The sequence below is a fragment of the Eleutherodactylus coqui genome, chromosome 13, assembly GCF_035609145.1.
Source record: "Eleutherodactylus coqui strain aEleCoq1 chromosome 13, aEleCoq1.hap1, whole genome shotgun sequence".
Taxonomy (NCBI): Eukaryota; Metazoa; Chordata; class Amphibia; order Anura; family Eleutherodactylidae; genus Eleutherodactylus; species Eleutherodactylus coqui.
The window spans coordinates 122,611,488-122,629,925 of NC_089849.1; the positions used below are offsets into that span (position 1 = coordinate 122,611,488).

Here is an 18,438-nt window from a genome sequence, read left to right on the forward strand (position 1 = left end):
CATAATGGTAATTAACCATAACATAACATTTATAGCGCACTGTGAGCGCCAGAAGAAGAAATGTTAGAGATGACCGAACGTACTCGTTTCGAGTAATTACTCGATCGAGCATCGCGATTTTCGAGTACTTCAGTACTCGGGTGAAAAGATTCGGGGGGCGCCGGGGGGCGGGGGGAGGTGTGGCGGCGCGGGGGGTAGCAGCGGGGAACAGGGGGGAGCCCCCTCTCTCTCCCTCTCCCTCCCCGCTGCAACTCACCCAGGGCGCCCCCCGAATCTTTTCGCCCGAGTACGGAAGTACTCGAAAATCGCGGTACTCGGGCGGAAAAGGGGCGTGGCCGAGTACGCTCGCTCATCTCTAAAAAGCTGGAGCGCAATGATTTACTGGTTCTTAAGGCTAAAATGAGTTCTGTCACTTAGGAGTTAAACACTTACAGCAACTGAGTTCTGTGCCAAATCTATTCACATGACACATAAATTAAATGTCTGTGAAAAAGCAAACTGTCAGCTGCAAGAAGACAAAGGAATTGTCAGCCGGCCGGCAGCGGCTGTCGCCTCAGGCATTTAGAATATAGCCATCAATGTGGCTCAACAGCATCAATTCTATCTGAGGGGCAAACACCCCGAAACAGCTGTCTGTGGATGGTTTTCTGGCTTGGACAAGTGCACACTGCAGAGGTATTGTTCCATCTTCCTTATTTGCATAAGTTACTTAAAGGAGCTTGGCTGGCCTTAAAGGCCCATTTACACTGGACGATTATCGCTTAAAAAAACCCCGCTAATCAGCGATCGTTTTAGCGATAATCGGTGCATGTAAATGTGCGCCCATCGTCTGCTTTTCGGCTGATCGTTAAAACTGAGGGACGATTTTTATGTTGGACTGATTTTATCAGCAGTTCTCCGCGGGAGAACAAAGGATCTGAGCTCCGATAATAGCCTACGGCTATTAGCTGCATTCAGGGAAGGCTTCATTTGCACAACTAATTGGTAGTTAAGTAGCCAAGTTTTATGCAAAATGATCGCTCAAAGCTGCCAGTCAAACTGTCTTTTGAGCGATTATCTGCTCGTGTAAATGGGCCTTAAAAGTCTCCTTGCTCACCTTCTTGGTGTCTCCCCACCCCTTTTGGGTACTCTCCTTAAGGAGACACCACACCCCTCTTGCCCCATGTTTATATAATTAGTGGCGACAAATCCAAGAAGTAAAACCTCTAAGGCTGCTTGTCCACGGGCATTGTGGTATCCCGCGGCAGATCTCCAGCGCGCGAGCCGCCGCTCAGGAGCCGCAGACGGAAATGCTGCGATTTGCTGGCCGCGAGTGGAGAATCACAATGATTCTCCACTCGTGAACAGGGGGGAAGCGCTCTCTAGAGCAACGCTATGGAGAGCTTTCACTGTGTACCCCGCGGCCAGATTATCGTCACGGGAAACGCAATGAAAACCTGCGCCCGTGGACAGGCAGCCTTAGGGCTCAGTCAGACAAGCGGATATTCGCGCATTTTCCCGCGCGGAAATTAAAATCCCACTGCGTGCGGAAAAAAATCTATATGACCACGTCTATTGCCACCCATATGTTCTATCTTTTGTAGGTGCACGAATATCCGCTTGCTTGACTGAGCCCTAAAATGGCAAACAATGTTAACACAATTTCTTAAACCATAAACCTGGTTCTGGGTATGTTCACACTTGCAGGCTGATTTGCTGTGGATTTTCCCAAGCATGTCCACACCACTAGGTCCGGTACTTGACACGCATTTTGCTGTGGATTTGCTGCTCTTTTTTTTTTCTTTGAGGATCTTCAGCAGATCCACCGTGTGTGAACGCGCCCTATCCATTGTTTTCCAATGACCGTTCCATTCAGTTGGGTTTCTGCAATATATTTCCCGCACATCTCATTACAAAGAAGATAATCCATAGCTTTGTCTCTTTCTTCAGGTTACGAGGTCAGTTATTACTGCAGCAGAAACATGTATCACTCAGCCACAACATCCAAAGCTGTAGGCCTCGAAGCACATTGTGACAAGATCTCTGGAGCTTACGATCCGAATGTGCTGGAGGAGAAACAGTTTATATGCACAGAATGTGGGAAAAGCTTTAGCCTTTATTCTTACCTGACTAAACATCAGAGGTCGCATTCAGGAGAGAAGCCATTCTCCTGCAACGATTGTGGCAAATGTTTTACCTACAAGCCAAGCCTCATCAGTCATCAAAGGGTTCACACCGGGGAAAAGCCATTTTCTTGCACCGAATGTGGGAAACTGTTTTCCAGTAAATTTAATCTGAAAATGCATGAGAAAATCCATACGGGAGATAAGCCAGTGATGTGTCCGGCCTGCGGGAAGTGCTTCAGTAACAATCCAGCTCTTGTCAAGCACTTGAGAATTCACACAGGGGAAAAGCCATTCTCCTGTCCAGAATGTGGGAAGTTTTTCTCAAGCAAGTCCGGCCTTAATGCCCACCTCATAATCCACACAGGCGAGAAACCTTATATGTGTTCAGAATGTGGGAAATCCTTTGCTAACCATTCCAACCTTATTTCACACCGGATCATCCACACCGGAGAGAAGCCGTATGTTTGCCCCGAGTGTGGCAAAGGCTTTGCCAACCAATCCAACCTCGCAAAACACAAAGTGATTCACACAGAAGAAAAACCATTTCTGTGTATGGAGTGCGGAAAGTTTTTTACTCGTAAAGGGAGTCTTGATAAGCATCGCACGAGGATCCACGAAAAGATGAAATTAGTTTAATTAGAGCCAAAACTATACATAATAGAAGGTTGTCTCCACCTGCAATACATGAACCCCACTTTTATTATAGTCGAGCTTTTGTAAAAGGTTGTCGAGTTCTACCACGATCACACAGAACAAGTATGGACGGGTATGAAGAGTCGGACAAGTCCTTATTCTGGCCTAGAGGAGGAATTACTAAAGGGGCTTGGAAAATAACAACCACCTTAGCAATGATGAAATAAGCTGGGAGCAGTTGCCAGTCTGTCACCTTGTCATCTGTGCCGTACATACAGAACGCATTGCTCAGCAGGGAGCCACCATGACCAAGGGACCATGGTATATAATAGAATTAGTACTTCTGCTTGAGGTATGACAGTAGTAATGTGCAAGAACAAGGGAGTATCGGAGAGCAGGTCTCTACCATGTAACTTGGCAATGTGTTTGGCCCCGCCGCTCATATTGGTTGTGGTAGAAATAATAAGAACTCTGCACTTTCAAAAAAAAAAAGACAGCGTTACATCCTATCCCCAACGAGGAATAGACTGAGGCACGATGCAGGCTTGATGAAGGGATATCGCCCCATAATGTGACCCAAGCTCTCCAGTCCCATCCGTAAGCATTTGGGTACTTTTTAAGTAGAGATAATTTATTGCGAAATCAGTGGTCAAAAAGAAACTCCCGTTCTTGTGTCAATCTAGATCAGAGGGATTATCCCCCCTACCTTCCAGCAATCAGAGGGATTATCCCCCCTACCTTCCAGCAGGTTACACAATCCTCTCTACTACTATCCTCAAGACGCACACATGGAAACGGCCCTTCTGTGGAAGAAACTTAATATCCATCTGCCATAGCTCCAGAAATGTTCTATTGTCTACGTGCCTTGCGATCTGGGATGTCCTACTCCTCCATCCCCGGCAAACAGGAAGAACAAGACATCAACGAGAAAAACACAGGATACGACTTGGGCTTCCAATGGGGATTATTGTTACTTTATGTGTACATGGATACCTGTATATATGAGTGAAACTGCTCGGGGAGTGTCTCATACCTAAAACCACGCGGACATCTATATTGAGAGTAAATGTAATAATAAGTAGTAAAGGACCCTAATATTATTGAGGCTTTGGAATAAAAAAAAAACATTCTGTTGTCACGTCTTCTATTATGGATTTTCCTTAACGGAGTTATCTATCGTTTGTTTAAAACAATTCCCCCGCCCAACTAAAAGATTGCACTTCCTTTGTTTCCCCCGGTGATCCAGTGTTGAGTCTCTAGCGGTCCCGTCTGTCTGGTTACACCGCTGCCCGGCACTCAGTGGTGATGCCATTAGTGTAGCGTGTGATTGATACCGCTCCAGGAGCCTCGGCAGCGGATTGCTGGGGGAAGTGAGGGGAGGACGCTGCTTCTTGTTTTATACAAATAACTGTTTTTTTTATTTTTTTTAAGTCCGGTAACCTTTTAATTTTTCCTTTTTTTTTAAAATAGAAAATGTGCATCATGCATTGCGTGTGTTCGTGAATAAGTGATAAACTGCAGACTAATGTCTCTGAACTGTTGAATCCATGCGATATTAGAAGGCTGGATGATGACACGTGGGAGGAGCTTTATTTCTTTCGATCTGAGTTGTTATAACCCGCCCTCATGAATGACTTAAAGGGGTTGTCTCGAGGAAGCAGTGAAATTTTTTTTTGCCCAGTCCCCCTAATTAAGCATACATTACTAAGCCCCCCTGTAAATGACTTTTCTAGCCGGTTTCTACTTACAGTTCCAGCGTTTCAGCAACTTATAAAAAGTTTCCCCAAGATGGCCGCCGGCTCTTTTCCCGTCGCTTGCTGTAGCCCGACGTGCGCGCTCCCGAGACGCTACCAGCTGTGTCTCCCTGACAACCAGACGCCCTGCAGCCGCCGACCGGACCCCGGGATTGAACGCGGCCGACCAGTCACCCACCGCCAGGCAGCAGGTAACCGGCTCCAGGCCCCGGCTCCCCCGCGCTAGGCCCCGGCTCCCCCGCGCTAGGCCCCGGCTCCCCCGCGCTAGGCCCCGGCTCCCCCGCGCTAGGCCCCGGCTCCCCCGCGCTAGGCCCCGGCTCCCCCGCGCTAGGCCCCGGCTCCCCCGCGCTAGGCCCCGGCTCCCCTGCCCGGCTCCGGGGCCACAGCGGCAGTCCGTCACCCATCACTTACCTGGGCAGCTCTGCTGGGCGGCTTCTCGGCTGGGCTGCTGCGCTGGGCTCCTCGGCTGGTCGGCTCCAGTTTCTGCACCTTCCTCTAACAGAGGATGGTAGCAGAATGGCCGCTCCAGCGCGCTCCCGAGAACATACAGCTCGTCTGCGCATGCGCAGAAGAGCTGTAGCGGCGAGCACACTGAAGCGGCTCGTGCTCAGAGCAGAAGACCGGACTGCGCAAGCGCGTCTAAAAAAGCAAGCCGCCAGCGAATTTAGACGAAACCATGGAGACGAGGACGCCAGCAACGGAGCAGGTAAGTGAATAACTTCTGTATGGCTCATAATTAATGCACGATGTACATTACAAAGTGCATTAATATGGCCATACAGAAGTGTATACCCCCACTTGATTTCGCGAGACAACCCCTTTAAGACTTCCAAATTTCTGTTCATCAGATGATAATTCCACCCAACATTGATGTTGATGAAGGACCCTGCTTCATGCACTGTGTAACCGTTAGTTTGTGACCACACACTTGTCTCCAAGACACATACCCCTGCAGACAGCCCTGTCCCCAACAAGAGGTCTCCTGTGCTACTGGAAGTTCCTTTCCAATTCGTAACAAGGGCCTTGATCTCCCATGAGTTTCCATGCTCTTACATGAAACCACCGCAGTCATGCATTGCCTTAAGGGCTGATGACTTGCACACTTCCGCCCACTTGCACACTTTTGTTCACCCATGGTAACAACTAGTCTGTGAGTTTTTTATTGAGTCCCTCAACCTTGTACACTGTAGCCTGCAAATGTCCTCTGAATAGTGTATATGGTTTCAACTGTTCAAGCTTCATGAAAGGACGGCTGTTATCAAGTCCAGCCATACTGCGTTGAAATTTGGTCTGAACACCATCCTTGTTGTAAGGGCGTTCTAGGAACCCTTTGGCTTGCTGGTGATTAAAACTTCATTTCTCTAATAAAATTGTGGAAACGGGTCTGAATCCACCCTGCTCCCCTGTCTAATGTCAGCAGTGTAGAAGCAAATCTGCCGGCAGACTCCTGCTAAGCGCCCAAAGCGGTTGTTGGAGCGTTCCCTTCATGTACGTTTGTTGGCCATTAATAGGTCTCACATCTACAGGATTACGTGGTTTCTCTTGCTGGGAACAATCACATTTTGCTCTACCGGCTAACACCGTACCAAACTTTTTTCAAAACAGATGTGGCAATTTTGTTATACTTTTTGCATACTGAATAAGCTTTAAACCATTGCTGACAAAGAGAACAATGTAATGCCCTAAGAAAAGTTACATCAAAAACATTGCAGAGGCCTTAAAGGGGTTGTCCCGCGGCAGCAAGTGGGTCTATACACTTCTGTATGGCCATATTAATGCACTTTGTAATGTACATTGTGCATTAATTATGAGCCATACAGAAGTTATCAAAAGTTTTTCACTTACCTGTTCCGTTGCTGGCGTCCTCGTCTCCATGGTGCCCGTCTAATTTTCAGCGTCTAATGGCCAAATTAGACGCACTTGCGCAGTCCGGGTCTTCTCCTTTTCTCAATGGGGCTCCGTGTAGCTCCGCCCCGTCACGTGCCGATTCCAGCCAATCAGGAGGCTGGAATCGGCAATGGACCGCACAGAAGCCCTGCGGTCCACCGAGGGAGAAGATCCCGGCGGCCATCTTCAGCAGGTAAGTAAGAAGTCACCGGAGCGCGGGGGTTCAGGTAAGCGCTGTGCGGTGTTCTTTTTTTAACCCCTGCATCGGGGTTGTGGGGGGGGGGGGGGGGTTGAAAAAAACAAAAACCCCGTTTCGGCGCGGGACAACCCCTTTAATGACACGGCCCTTTTTTGGTCTCCCTTTTCCTTCCCCTCTTTTAAAAAATCGTAACTCCCTTATATAGCCATCGCTGCCACTGTATGTCGCTTGTCTTTTGCGGGACGAGTTATATTTTTCAATGGTGCTACATGATGTACCGTATGATGTACAGAAAAAAAACTTTTTAAAAATTCTAAGTGAATTAAAATGAAAAAAAAAAAAACATTCTGCCATTTTTCAGTGCATCAAAAATGACATAACTTTATTCTAGGGGTCAGTATGATTACTACGATAATAATAATCTTTATTTGTATAGCGCCAACTTATTCCGCAGCGCTTTCAGGCATGGATAAATGCAAAACAATACAATTACAATGTGAGGTACATTTGGGTTAGACACAAATGGGTTGAGGGTGGTACAGGAGGTGCAGGGGTTGGGGAACATAGGCAATAGGAAATTTTATGTACAGATCATTTATCAGAAGGCAAACAGGGTGGAGCACCATAGGGAGGGGCAGGGGACTAGGTCAGGAGATTTGGTATGCTTCCCTGAAGAGGTGCGTTTTTAAGGCACGTCTGAAATTTCGTGCATCGGGAATTGTCCGGATGCCTTGGGGTAGAGCGTTCCAGAGGATGGGTGCTGCTCTGGTGAAGTCCTGTAGGCGAGCATGAGAGGTTCGTATTACAGGGGTGTTTAGTCTGAGGGTGTTAGCCGATCGGAGTGAGCGGGCTGGGTGGTGTACTGACAGTAGGGAGGCGATGTATGGTGGTGTACTGACAGGAGGGAGGCGATGTATGGTGGTGTACTGACAGGAGGGAGGCGATGTATGGTGGTGTACTGACAGGAGGGAGGCGATGTATGGTGGTGTACTGACAGGAGGGAGGCGATGTATGGTGGTGTACTGACAGGAGGGAGGCGATGTATGGTGGTGTACTGACAGGAGGGAGGCGATGTATGGTGGTGTACTGACAGTAGGGAGGTGATGTATGGTGGTGTACTGACAGTAGGGAGGTGATGTATGGTGGCGCAGCGCCATGCAGAGCTTTGTGAGTGAGGTAGAGGAGTTTAAATGTAGTTCTGCAGTGGATGGGCAGCCAATGCAGCGACTGGCATAATGCAGAGGCGTCTGAGTAACGACTGGATAGAAAAATGAGTCTAGCTGCTGCATTAAGTATGGATTGGAGTGGAGCGAGTCTAGTGCGGGGGAGGCCGATGAGTAGCGAGTTGCAGTAGTCAAGCCGGGAGTGGATGAGCGCAACCACGAGCGTCTTTAGCGTGTCCGTGGTTAGGAACGGACGTATTTTAGCAATATTTCTGAGGTGCACGATAGCAAACTTGTATAGTTTTTTTATTTTATTTTTTTTACTGTAGTACTTTAATTTTTTTTTCAAAGACATTTAATTTTTTTTCGTTATTTTCTGCCGCCATTTTCTGTACACTAACTTTTTTATTTTTCTGTTGAGTAGTTGTGCGAGGGATCATTTTTTGCGAGACATCCTGTAGTTTACGTTGGTACCATGTTGGAATACATATGACTTTTTGATGGCTTTTTATTGCATTTTGGGTGACCGAAAGTGCGTTTCTGGTGTTATTTTTTTCCCGGATGACATTCACCGTGCGGAGTAAAAAATGCGCTACTTTGATCGGACTTTTGATACCAAATATGTATTTACCATTACGTCCATCATGACAGCACATATGGAGGTTGCCCTTACTGAGCTCGTTGGCAAAGGAAGAGGAGAGTTCTTAAGGCCACCTCTCATCATCCATCTTCAGTGTTCTTTCTGCCCCAACAGAATATAGTGGGAGTTCTCCATGTATACCAGAGAAAGCGCTTATCGCAGAAGTTTGGTCCAGTACCCGCTCAGGAGAGCAGAGGCGGGCTATGGATCGCTACCTTCAGCAAATCCTGCGGCATCCCTGCAGAAGGGCCTGGACTGAGCACCCTTTTGGGGTACAAGCTCACTCAGTCCAGATACCTGTTCAGGAGAGCGGAGGTGGTCTTTGGATCTCTGCTCCTCTGAGAGCCTCTCCTGCAGGGCTATGAGGGAAGGTGGCAGGTTTGAATCCCTAATGAGCTTCTGTGGGATTACACCTCAGTCTCCTCCTAACACTATGAATAGCATGGAGGTAGCAGGGGAAATCTACAAACTGAGAGTAGTCCACTTGGACAAAAAGCTCATTGCCTATGTTTGGTCTAATGGCACTCGCCTGTTAATGTAGGATGAAACTCCATAGCCACGGCCTGGAGAGCAGTTCACTTGAACAAAAGCTCATAGTATATGCTTGGTATAATGGCATTATAAAAATTATCTGGAAGCTGAGAAGCATTTAACTCTTTTATCTATTGATATATCTATCGTATATATAATAATTTATCTAATATCTACCTAGTAAAGGGATAGGATGTCAACTCAACTTTAATAGAGTCCTGAACGGCAGCTGATTGATACTGGACAGCTGGGGGGACACCTTATTCATCTCTATACATTACAGGTTGCACTTTACAAAAACAGGTAAGCATATATTTGGTGGGCGCCTTGCTTCACTCATTAGGAGACCTTTAAACTAGAACAATATGGGAAGGGAAGTGAAAGGCCAGGTAAAAATATACAGCTAATTAATACATTTGAGAACCTTGCTATTAGAAGTGGAAGGGAAGAACAAAAACAAAAAATTCAGAAGGCGAGTGGAGGAGCAAGAGACACCGATCACAAACTAAAATGTTTTTACACAAATGCGCATGGGAAACAAACAAGGAGAATTGGAGCTCCTAACACAGGAAGAGAAATATGATGGCATAGGCATCACGGAAACTTGGTGCAATGATACACATGATTGGAATACAAGGCTTGAAGGATACAACTTATTTATAAGAAATAGACCTAAAAAAGGGGGAGGAGGTGTTGCGTTGTATGTTAGGAAAACATTCATCTCCACAGAGATTCAAGCTTCAGAGCATGGTCATTCTGTAGAAACTGTTTTGGTGAGAATATAAGGAGAGAACAACAGAAAGGACACCATTGTAGGCATTTACTATAGGCCACCTGAACAAGCAGAAGATATGGATGAACTCTTTCTACATCAGATGGCCAAGCTCTCAAAGAAGCCCAACATAGTGATTATGGGAGATTTTACCCATCCAGACATTTGTTGGGAATCTCTCTCAGGTAAAAGTAATGGATCCAACAAATTCTTATCCGCTGTTGCAGACAACTTTATCTTCCAAAAGGTCGAAGAGAAAACAAGGGGATCTGCTATCTTGGACCTAATTCTTACCAACATGGAAGGAATGGTTGAGGAAGTAAGAGTGGTTGGGACCTTAGGAGGCAGTCATCATGCTATCCTTGGATGTTGGATAAAAAGGGGAGGAAGACCTGAGAAAACTCAGACCTCAAGGTTGGATTTCAGAAAGGCAGATTTCAATGACCTCAGAAAGAGGAAGAATCCAATGGCTGGATGTTCTTAAGGACAGAAATGTCCAAGAAGGTTGGGAAATATTGTGAAATGAGATTCTCAAAGCACAATCGTTAACAATCCCTAAAAGAAGGAAGAATGGGAAGCATTTAAAGAGACCAGGATGGATGAACACAGAACGTGCACAAATGTTAAAACAAAGAAAAATATGTTTATCTAATGGAAAGAGGGGGGAATATCTAAAGCTGCAGAAACTGTAGGGCCAGTGTCAGAAAAGCTAATAATGAATTGAGGCTTGCAACAGAGGCCAAAAGCAATAAAAAATGATTTCTGGGTATGTCAAAAGCAAAAGAAAAGTCAAGGATGTTTACAAGATGAAAATGGTGAATTGGTTAAGAATAATGTGGAGAAGGCCAAACTTTTAAATCCCTATTTTGTATCTGTTTTCTCTCAGAAAATAGATGAAACATCAGCTGATCTTCCCTGTGCTGTTGGGGGAATAAAAGAATGCAGCCTATCTGTAAGCAGAGAGATGGTGAGGGAACACTTAGCAAATAGAGACAGAAATTGCTCTCATAATAATATTGGCCATTCAGTTTGTTGCTACCAGAGGCGAGGGAACCTGACTGCCCACTTCATCTAGGACACACTATAAAGTTTGCTGAGCTGTAATGTCTAGACTCGTATAGTTCCTAGGTTGTGTTTATGCAGGTTGCAGACGAGCAACGCCTAGACCTGTATAATTTTAGAAAATAGTGTGCCAGCATTTAGTTTCTCTATATGACTGCCATTATGGAGTCAGGAAGGAATTTTTTCCCCGGAAGGGCTAATTGGCTTCTGTCTCTTGTGGTCTTTTGCCTTCCTCTGGATCAGCAAGGAGGTTGAAACAGGCTGAACTAGATGGACACGGTCCTCATTCCGCCTAACATACTATGTTACTATCCTGTTCATGACCTAATTAGGTAAACCAAAGTGGGGTTTGTGTAAGCATGGAAGGGTAAGAGTGAGTTATGGGAAGCCCACTTGGAAGTGGGGGTGAAGTCTCTCGGAGAAAAACGGCCAAGCAAATTGTAAAAGAGACAGAAGGAAAGGATTCAGTCAAGGGGTGTCAGAGAATGTTAAAGCATGCAGGAATGATTTCAGAAGGCTGTTTGGATGTTGATCGATGTGAATGGTTTAAAAGTAAGCAGCGTAGATCTCAGCAATGGTCTCACAAATCTGGCCAGCAGGTGGAGAAAGGTCTCAGAAGAAATGACTGGAGGAGGCTGTAAGGAGTTTGAACAAAATGGTCATTTAATGTATAAATGTGATACTGAGTGTTTTAACGATGGTTCTAAGACTAAGGTGGCCGAACTCTCTAAGATCAAGTTTCTAATGATGTGAACAAAAAGCCTGTGGCACCAATGCCGTCGTGTGGACCTGTAAGTTATGTGGTCAGCAAAATCCTGACCAGCAAAAGACCTGTCTCGCATGTGGAGCACCTGGACTACACCCTATGAGTCCTGGATTGTACCCAATTCTAGCTTGGGATCATGTATTCCCTAATCCAACTGCGTCTGCCTCACCCACTAAAACAAATGTGGTAGGTGGATGATCTGATCTGCCACCAGCTACTATCCAATATCGAACATACAAATATAAGCCGTTGTCTCCTACAGAGCAGGTGTCCATGTGTAAGCAACTACCAGACCCAGAACAATGCCCTGCTCCTCTTGCTCATAGTATGCATACTATACAAGCAACTTCTAATTGTCAGTGCATAGATCTGTCCAACCTTAAGGCCCATTTACACTGAATGATCGTTCAAATGATAGTTTGAGTGACCGTTTTGAAAGATCCTCTTTGCATAAATGTTTAAGTAGCGAATTCGCTACTAGAGATGAGCGAACGTACTCGTCCGAGCTTGATACTCGTCCGAGTATTAGGGTGTTTGAGATGCTCGTTACTCGTAACGAGTACCACGCGGTGTTCGGGTTACTTTTACTTTCATCTCTGAGACGTTAGCGCGCTTTTCTGGCCAATAGAAAGACAGGGAAGGCATTACAACTTCCCCCTGCGACGTTCAAGCCCTATCCCACCCCCCTGCAGTGAGTGGCTGGCGAGATCAGGTGTCACCTGAGTATTAAAATCTGCCCCTCCCGCGGCTCGCCTCAGATGCATTCTGACATAGTTCAGGCAAAGTGCTGTTGATGCCAGAGCTGCTATAGGGAGAGCGTTAGGAGTGATTTTAGGCTTCAAGAACCGCAACGGTCCTTCTTAAGGCCATAGAAATCGCAGATCGCACCTATGCGCGATCTGCGATTCCTGTTCTCTCTATATGCGCTCAATGGGGCCGGCGGCAGCAGCGCCGACCCCATTGAGAACATATAGAAGACAAATCATTCTTCTCTGCCACAGCTGTAACAGCTGTGGCAGAGAAGAACGACGTTTGCCGATTGAATTCAATGGAGCCGGCAATACAGCAGGTTCCACTGAAAGCAATGCACTGCGGGCGAGCGCGGGATGAATTGTCGGGAAGGGCTTAAATATATAAGCCCTTCCCTGCAATTCATCCAGAAATGTGTTAAAATAAAAATATACATATATATAGATATATATATACTATTACTTACCTTGTCCCGGCAGACGGAGTTCAGCCGCGGCGGCCGGCAGTGGGTGTGAAGGGGGTGTGAGTCAGACTCAGCGCTGAGCCAATCAGGGGGCAGGTCTGACTCACACCCCCTTCACACCCACTGTAGGCCAGCCGCGCTGAACTCTGTCTGCCGGGACAAGGTAAGTATATACCGTATATACTGGCGTATAAGACGACTTTTGAACCCCGAAAAATCTGCTCTGAAGTCGGGGGTAATCTTATACGCCGGTAATACAAAAAAAAATAAAGTGTCAAAAAAAAATTTCATTACTCACCTCCCCCGGCGTTCTGCGGCGCTGCTGCAGGCTGTTGCTCCCTCCTGGTCCCTGGCAGAGCATTGCTTTCTGGACGCAGGGCTTGAAATCCCCGCCTGCAGAAAGCTACTGTGATTAGCTAACACACGCCGTCAGCCAATCACAGCCATTCAATGACATCATTGTCATTGGCTGTGATTGGCTGAAGGCACGTGTGTTTTCTGGAGGCGGGGATTTCAAGCCCTGCGTCCAGAAAGCAATGCTCTGCCGGGGACCAGGAGGGAGCGACATCCTGCAGCAGCGCCGCAGAACGCCGGGGTAAGTGAGTAATGATTTCTATTTTTTGCTCCGCTGTATTCCCGGCGTATAAGGTGACAGTTGGGGGGTCGTCTTATACGCCCCGTCGCCTTATACGCCGGTATATACGGTATATTTTTTTTTATTTTTACACATTTCTGGATGAATTGCAGGGAAGGGCTTCTATATTTAAGCCCTTCCCGACAATTCATCCTGCGATCGCCGGCAGCCCATTGCATTCAGTGGAACCTGCTGTATTGCCGGCTCCATTGAATTCAATGGGCTAACATCGTTCTTCTCTGCCACAGCGGTTACTGCTGTGGCAGAGGAGAACGATCTTTACGCTGACAGTGCGGGGGGGGGCACTCTTGCCGCTATTGTGGCTTAATAGTGGGACCTGTGAACTTGAGATGCAGCCCAACACGTAGCCCCTCGCCTGCCCTATCCGTTGCTGTGTCGTTCCCATCACTTTCTTGAATTGCCCAGATTTTCACCAATGAAAACCTTAGCGAGCATCGGCGATATACAAAAATGCTCGGGTCGCCCGTTGACTTCAATGGGGTTCGTTACTCGAAACGAACCCTCGAGCATCGCGATAATTTCGGCCCGAGTAACGAGCACCCGAGCATTTTGGTGCTCGCTCATCTCTATTCGCTACTTAAGAGTTAAATGCAGGCAGAGCAGGATACTGCTGAAAGTTCCCAGAACAGCAGCTGCTTTGTATATGCAATCAGCTGCTTTTGTTCTTGGAGCTGTCAGCTGGTATCCCGCTGAGCTTATAGCACCGAGAACAGCAGGAGCTGCTTTATTCTCAGAGCTATTGCTGAGAGCTCCAAGCGAGATTCTAGCTGAAAGAATGCTATCAGCTGGTATCCCGCTAAGAACTCAGCCAGCGGCGCTGATAAGAGTAATCACTGACTTTTAGCTTGCTGAAAGTCTACGATGAACAAATAGTGAACGAACAGTGCGCGATGGCCGTCCGTTTAGATGGCGTTTGAGCGATTATCATTGTATCTAAATGGGCCTTTACTCAAGCAGCAGATATTCACACCGCTGTATGTCACTTCTATGTGAAACCAGAGGAAATCACTGACCAACGATATGAAAAATCTGACACCTTAGGACATTACAGGGCGGGGCTAGAAGACTGGGTGAGGAAAAAGTTACAAGAGCAATTGACTTTTGACAGACATTTCCCAGGAAAAGGGCGCGACTGTAGAAAAGTATCATGTTAGCGTATAAGAGACATGGCAAGATATGGGTTATAGTCCTGACAATTATATAGGCTCGCAACTATTCTCTTCAGCCATTGTAGAGAGCTTGCTCAAGCCTCTTCGTGAAGGACTACTGAAGGCACACTCCAGATGGCGTAAACGACCATATTTCTAGCTATTGGATGCGGGTGTGGAACAAGAGCTGAAGTCCAACCCCCACCCTAGAAACATGAATTTTCAGCCCAACACCAGCAAAGCGCGGGTAAGGGGGCGACTGGGAGCAATTACATGCCACAACGGTGGTAGGTCAGGACATCGAAGATGTAGATGAAGATCTCCTCCCCAAACCATGCCTAGCACCTCCCAGACGCCAGCTGATGCCCGACTGGGCATTAGCAACCCAGTAGCTGACATATGTGTGGTCACCATCCTTCAATCTGTAGGAGCCGGGGCCCATGGTAAGTTACCCTGCCAGGGGACCAAATGCTTGACTTCTTGATGGGTAGAAGATAAAATGAATGGGAAAGCACCAAGTGGATTATTTATATATGATAGTGGATACATGGGAATGCGGACACATAGGATGATTTGTCTTTGCTTTTATTTTCCTTTCATGCTCGTATGATCAGGTACATAATCCAAACAAGAACACGTTTCGGCGTGATGCCTTGTTCACAGGCACAGACTGCAAACACAGCGGGCAATTGAGAAGGTGAGACATTCCTTGATTATTTATATAGCAGGGTTTGCTGAAAATTCAATAGGTGACTTACCTGGCACCGAGTGGGGACCCCTGGTAAGGGAACTACCCGCTCAGCACCTGTAGTCCAGGTGTGCTTATCGATATCAATAGTTGTCCCTGACCCTCCATTGTCCAGCGGTCCAGGGTGGCAGCAGGGAGACCCCAACACTACCAAGTGAAGGAGTTTTAAAACCAGAAAGCTTAGAGCAAAAGGACACTGCCTCAGCAGCGTTAAAAAACTCCCACGCTGAAAGTAATTGATATCTATATTATTTAGTATCCCCACCAGCAGGGGTAAAAATACATTTAAAACATAAAACAGTCACATAAAATAATCAGTAACGTCTGTGCAACGCGTTTCTGTGCCTATAGCGCCTTTATCAAAAACAAGTGTAAAATCATAAAACAAATATACAGCTTTCCATATTTATATATATTTTTTTAATTATCCCCTCTGAACAATAACAGGTGTAGTAGGTCCGGGGACTCATTGTGCTCTCATCGCCGCCATAGTGGTCACAGGACATCAACACGGACGTGGCCCATTCTGCGTCATTGCGGCTACTCCGTGGAACGCAGCGCGCACTCCTCTGGGACTGGTCTTTATGTGCCGGCGTGGTGTCATCTGGAATGCATCATGTGTTATGCGGTAAAGTGTTCTCATATACTATGTTGTGGCATCATTAGCTTCACACCGCGCAGTTATATTTTTTACTATTCTTGTTATTACTCTATAACTAAATTTACTCAAAGCGGCACCTTTGGCAACTTGTATATATATAAAAACTTTTAATAGAGTCAGCATAAATTCATATAAAACTTTCTCTTGAATTAATAATAAAAAAAAGAAAAAAATTTATTTAAGCAAAGGGACAAACCGGGGCGAGGGCAATAAATTCTGACCATTCCATGTGATGACAACCATTAATTACTATACTATAAATATCAGAAAGCTGCATCATTATTAATATGAAAAAAAAATGTCTAAAATTTTTGCAAAACCTCCTTTACTCCATTAGGTGCCAGAGTGTCCAATCTAAAAATCCGGTACATCTTTCGTTTTCAATTTATTAAAAGACTTGGATTGCACTAGCTTCAGGGAAGTAACGGGCAAATGGGTCTGTTCCGTGAGCTTGTAAGAAATGCAGGGACACACTGTGCGTCGCAAAACCGTTCTTTACATTAACCCTTTCCAATCCAATTTGTATGCCGGTTTTCCTAAGGGGCTTACTCTTTTTCTGCTCTTATACAACAGCGCTATCTGCTGGCTAAAGCCAGTACTGCATGAGGTGACACGTTGGATAGGCTCCGACAGCAGAGAGGCTGGCAATATACAGTAAGAGAATCCTGATGGACGTCTTCCAACATCGGAGCTGTACAGCCTTAAGTCATAATGTCTTCAGAGGTCAGACAGTGGATTGGAAAGGGTTAAACCTGTGTTGGTTCAATCGAGTTTTTAGCTTATTTGTGGTACGACACACATCTTTTCAACCAGTGTTCCCCAACTCCAGTCCTCAGGGACCGCCAACAGGTCATGTTTTCAGGATTTCCTCAGTGTTGCACAGGTGATGTAATTATTGTCGGTGCCTCAGATATTACCACAGGTGTTCTTACTATAGGATATCCTGAAAACATGACCTGTTGGTGGTCCCTGAGGACTGGTGTTGGGGACCCCTGTTTTAAACCACATGGGCATTCCAACAAATATAGCACAGAAGTCGAACTCCATGTCACATTGTGCCTCAGTTTAATTGTTTTTATCTAGATTTGTTATCTGTTCTTCCATAATTAATCCGTGCACAACATCTGCACCCTCTAGAGTTGCATTTATAGCTACCTATTGGCTTTTTTGTTATTAATGCAGACTGTTTGTGGAGACGGGACGGTGATGGGGTGTTCTTCAAAGTTTTTGTTCGACAAAAGATCAGATTTGGTTTTTTTTGCAATCTTAGATTGTAAAAACGGATCACTCTTTATTATCCCCCAATGCTTTCCTAAAATTTCTCCTCATCTCACTAGATTGTGTACTAGAGTTGGTAATAAAATCCGATGTATCATTATATGCTTCTTATAGTTGTCCTTTTCTATTATAATTTAGCGCTTTCTGATAGGTTCCTTTTATCAGTGTTGGTGGATAGCCATTTTTGCGGAACCTCTCCTTTAATATTTTAGATTGTTCCCTAAAATCATCAATAGAAGAACAGCTCCGTCTAATCCTAACAAACTGGCTGAATGGTATATTTCATTTCCACTTTTTTTTCATGGCAGCTACCAAAGTTTAAGTAGCTGTTAGCATCTACTGCTTTAAAATAAGTTCTAGTAAGGACCTTCCCTTTATTACCCGTGTGACGCGGATGTCCGGTGACCACTATGGCGGCGATGTGAGCACAATGAGGCCCCGGACCTACTACACCTGTTATTGTTCAAAGGTGATAGTAATATATCTATACTAGATGATATACCCGGCTTCGCCCGAGTTAATTTGGTACTGGGGTTTATCTGGTGTTCGCACGGAAAATCTTATGAAGTCGTGGTTACTTTAGAGATACCGAGGAAAAACATATGTTCACCATTTTGTATGGTTCCTTGCTAGAGATGAGCGAACGTACTCGTTTCGAGTAATTACTCGATCGAGCACCGCGATCTTCCAGTACTTCAGTACTCGGGTGAAAAGATTCGGGGGTCGCCGGGGGGCGGGGGAGGTGTGGCGGCGCGGCGGGTAGCAGCAGGGAACAGGGGGGAGCCCTCTCTCTCTCCCTCTCCCCCCCCACTCTCCGCTGCAACCCTCCACTCACCCACGGCGCCCCCCGAGTACGGAAGTACTCGAAAATCGCGGTACTCGGGCGAAAAAGGGGCGTGGCCAGGTACGCTCGCTCATCTCTATGCTTGCGTTACCCAGGAAACACCACATGGAGGCAACCATGCGACATTTCCTTTATATAAAATAAAAAATTTAATTAAGATTTGTGAAAAACAAATAAGAAAACAAATTTTAAAAGAAAATAACTCCTCGCTAAAACTAAAAAGGTCGTTTTTTTGTTGTAAATAACAAATCTGAATGTAAAATACTAAACTTAGGAATCTTAACACTCAACATAGGTAAGGTTAAAACTTTGCTTAAAAGAAACATTTAAAACTTCACATTTTTTATAAATTTTACAAATAGAAAACAAATAATCGTAT

The 18,438-nt window shown here is 45.8% G+C and overlaps 1 protein-coding gene across 1 annotated transcript in view; it reads left to right on the forward strand.

Moving 5' to 3' along the window:
• LOC136587444 (zinc finger protein 665-like) overlaps positions 1 to 4,258 on the forward strand; it is a 49,042-nt gene extending 44,784 nt beyond the window's left edge. Inside the window, exon 17 of the mRNA XM_066586013.1 lies at positions 1,930 to 4,258. Within this exon, the coding sequence (XP_066442110.1) occupies positions 1,930 to 2,741 (812 nt within the window). The 3' untranslated portion in view covers positions 2,742 to 4,258. The remainder of the gene's footprint in view (positions 1 to 1,929) is intronic.
• Positions 4,259 to 18,438: the final 14,180 nt, after the last annotated feature.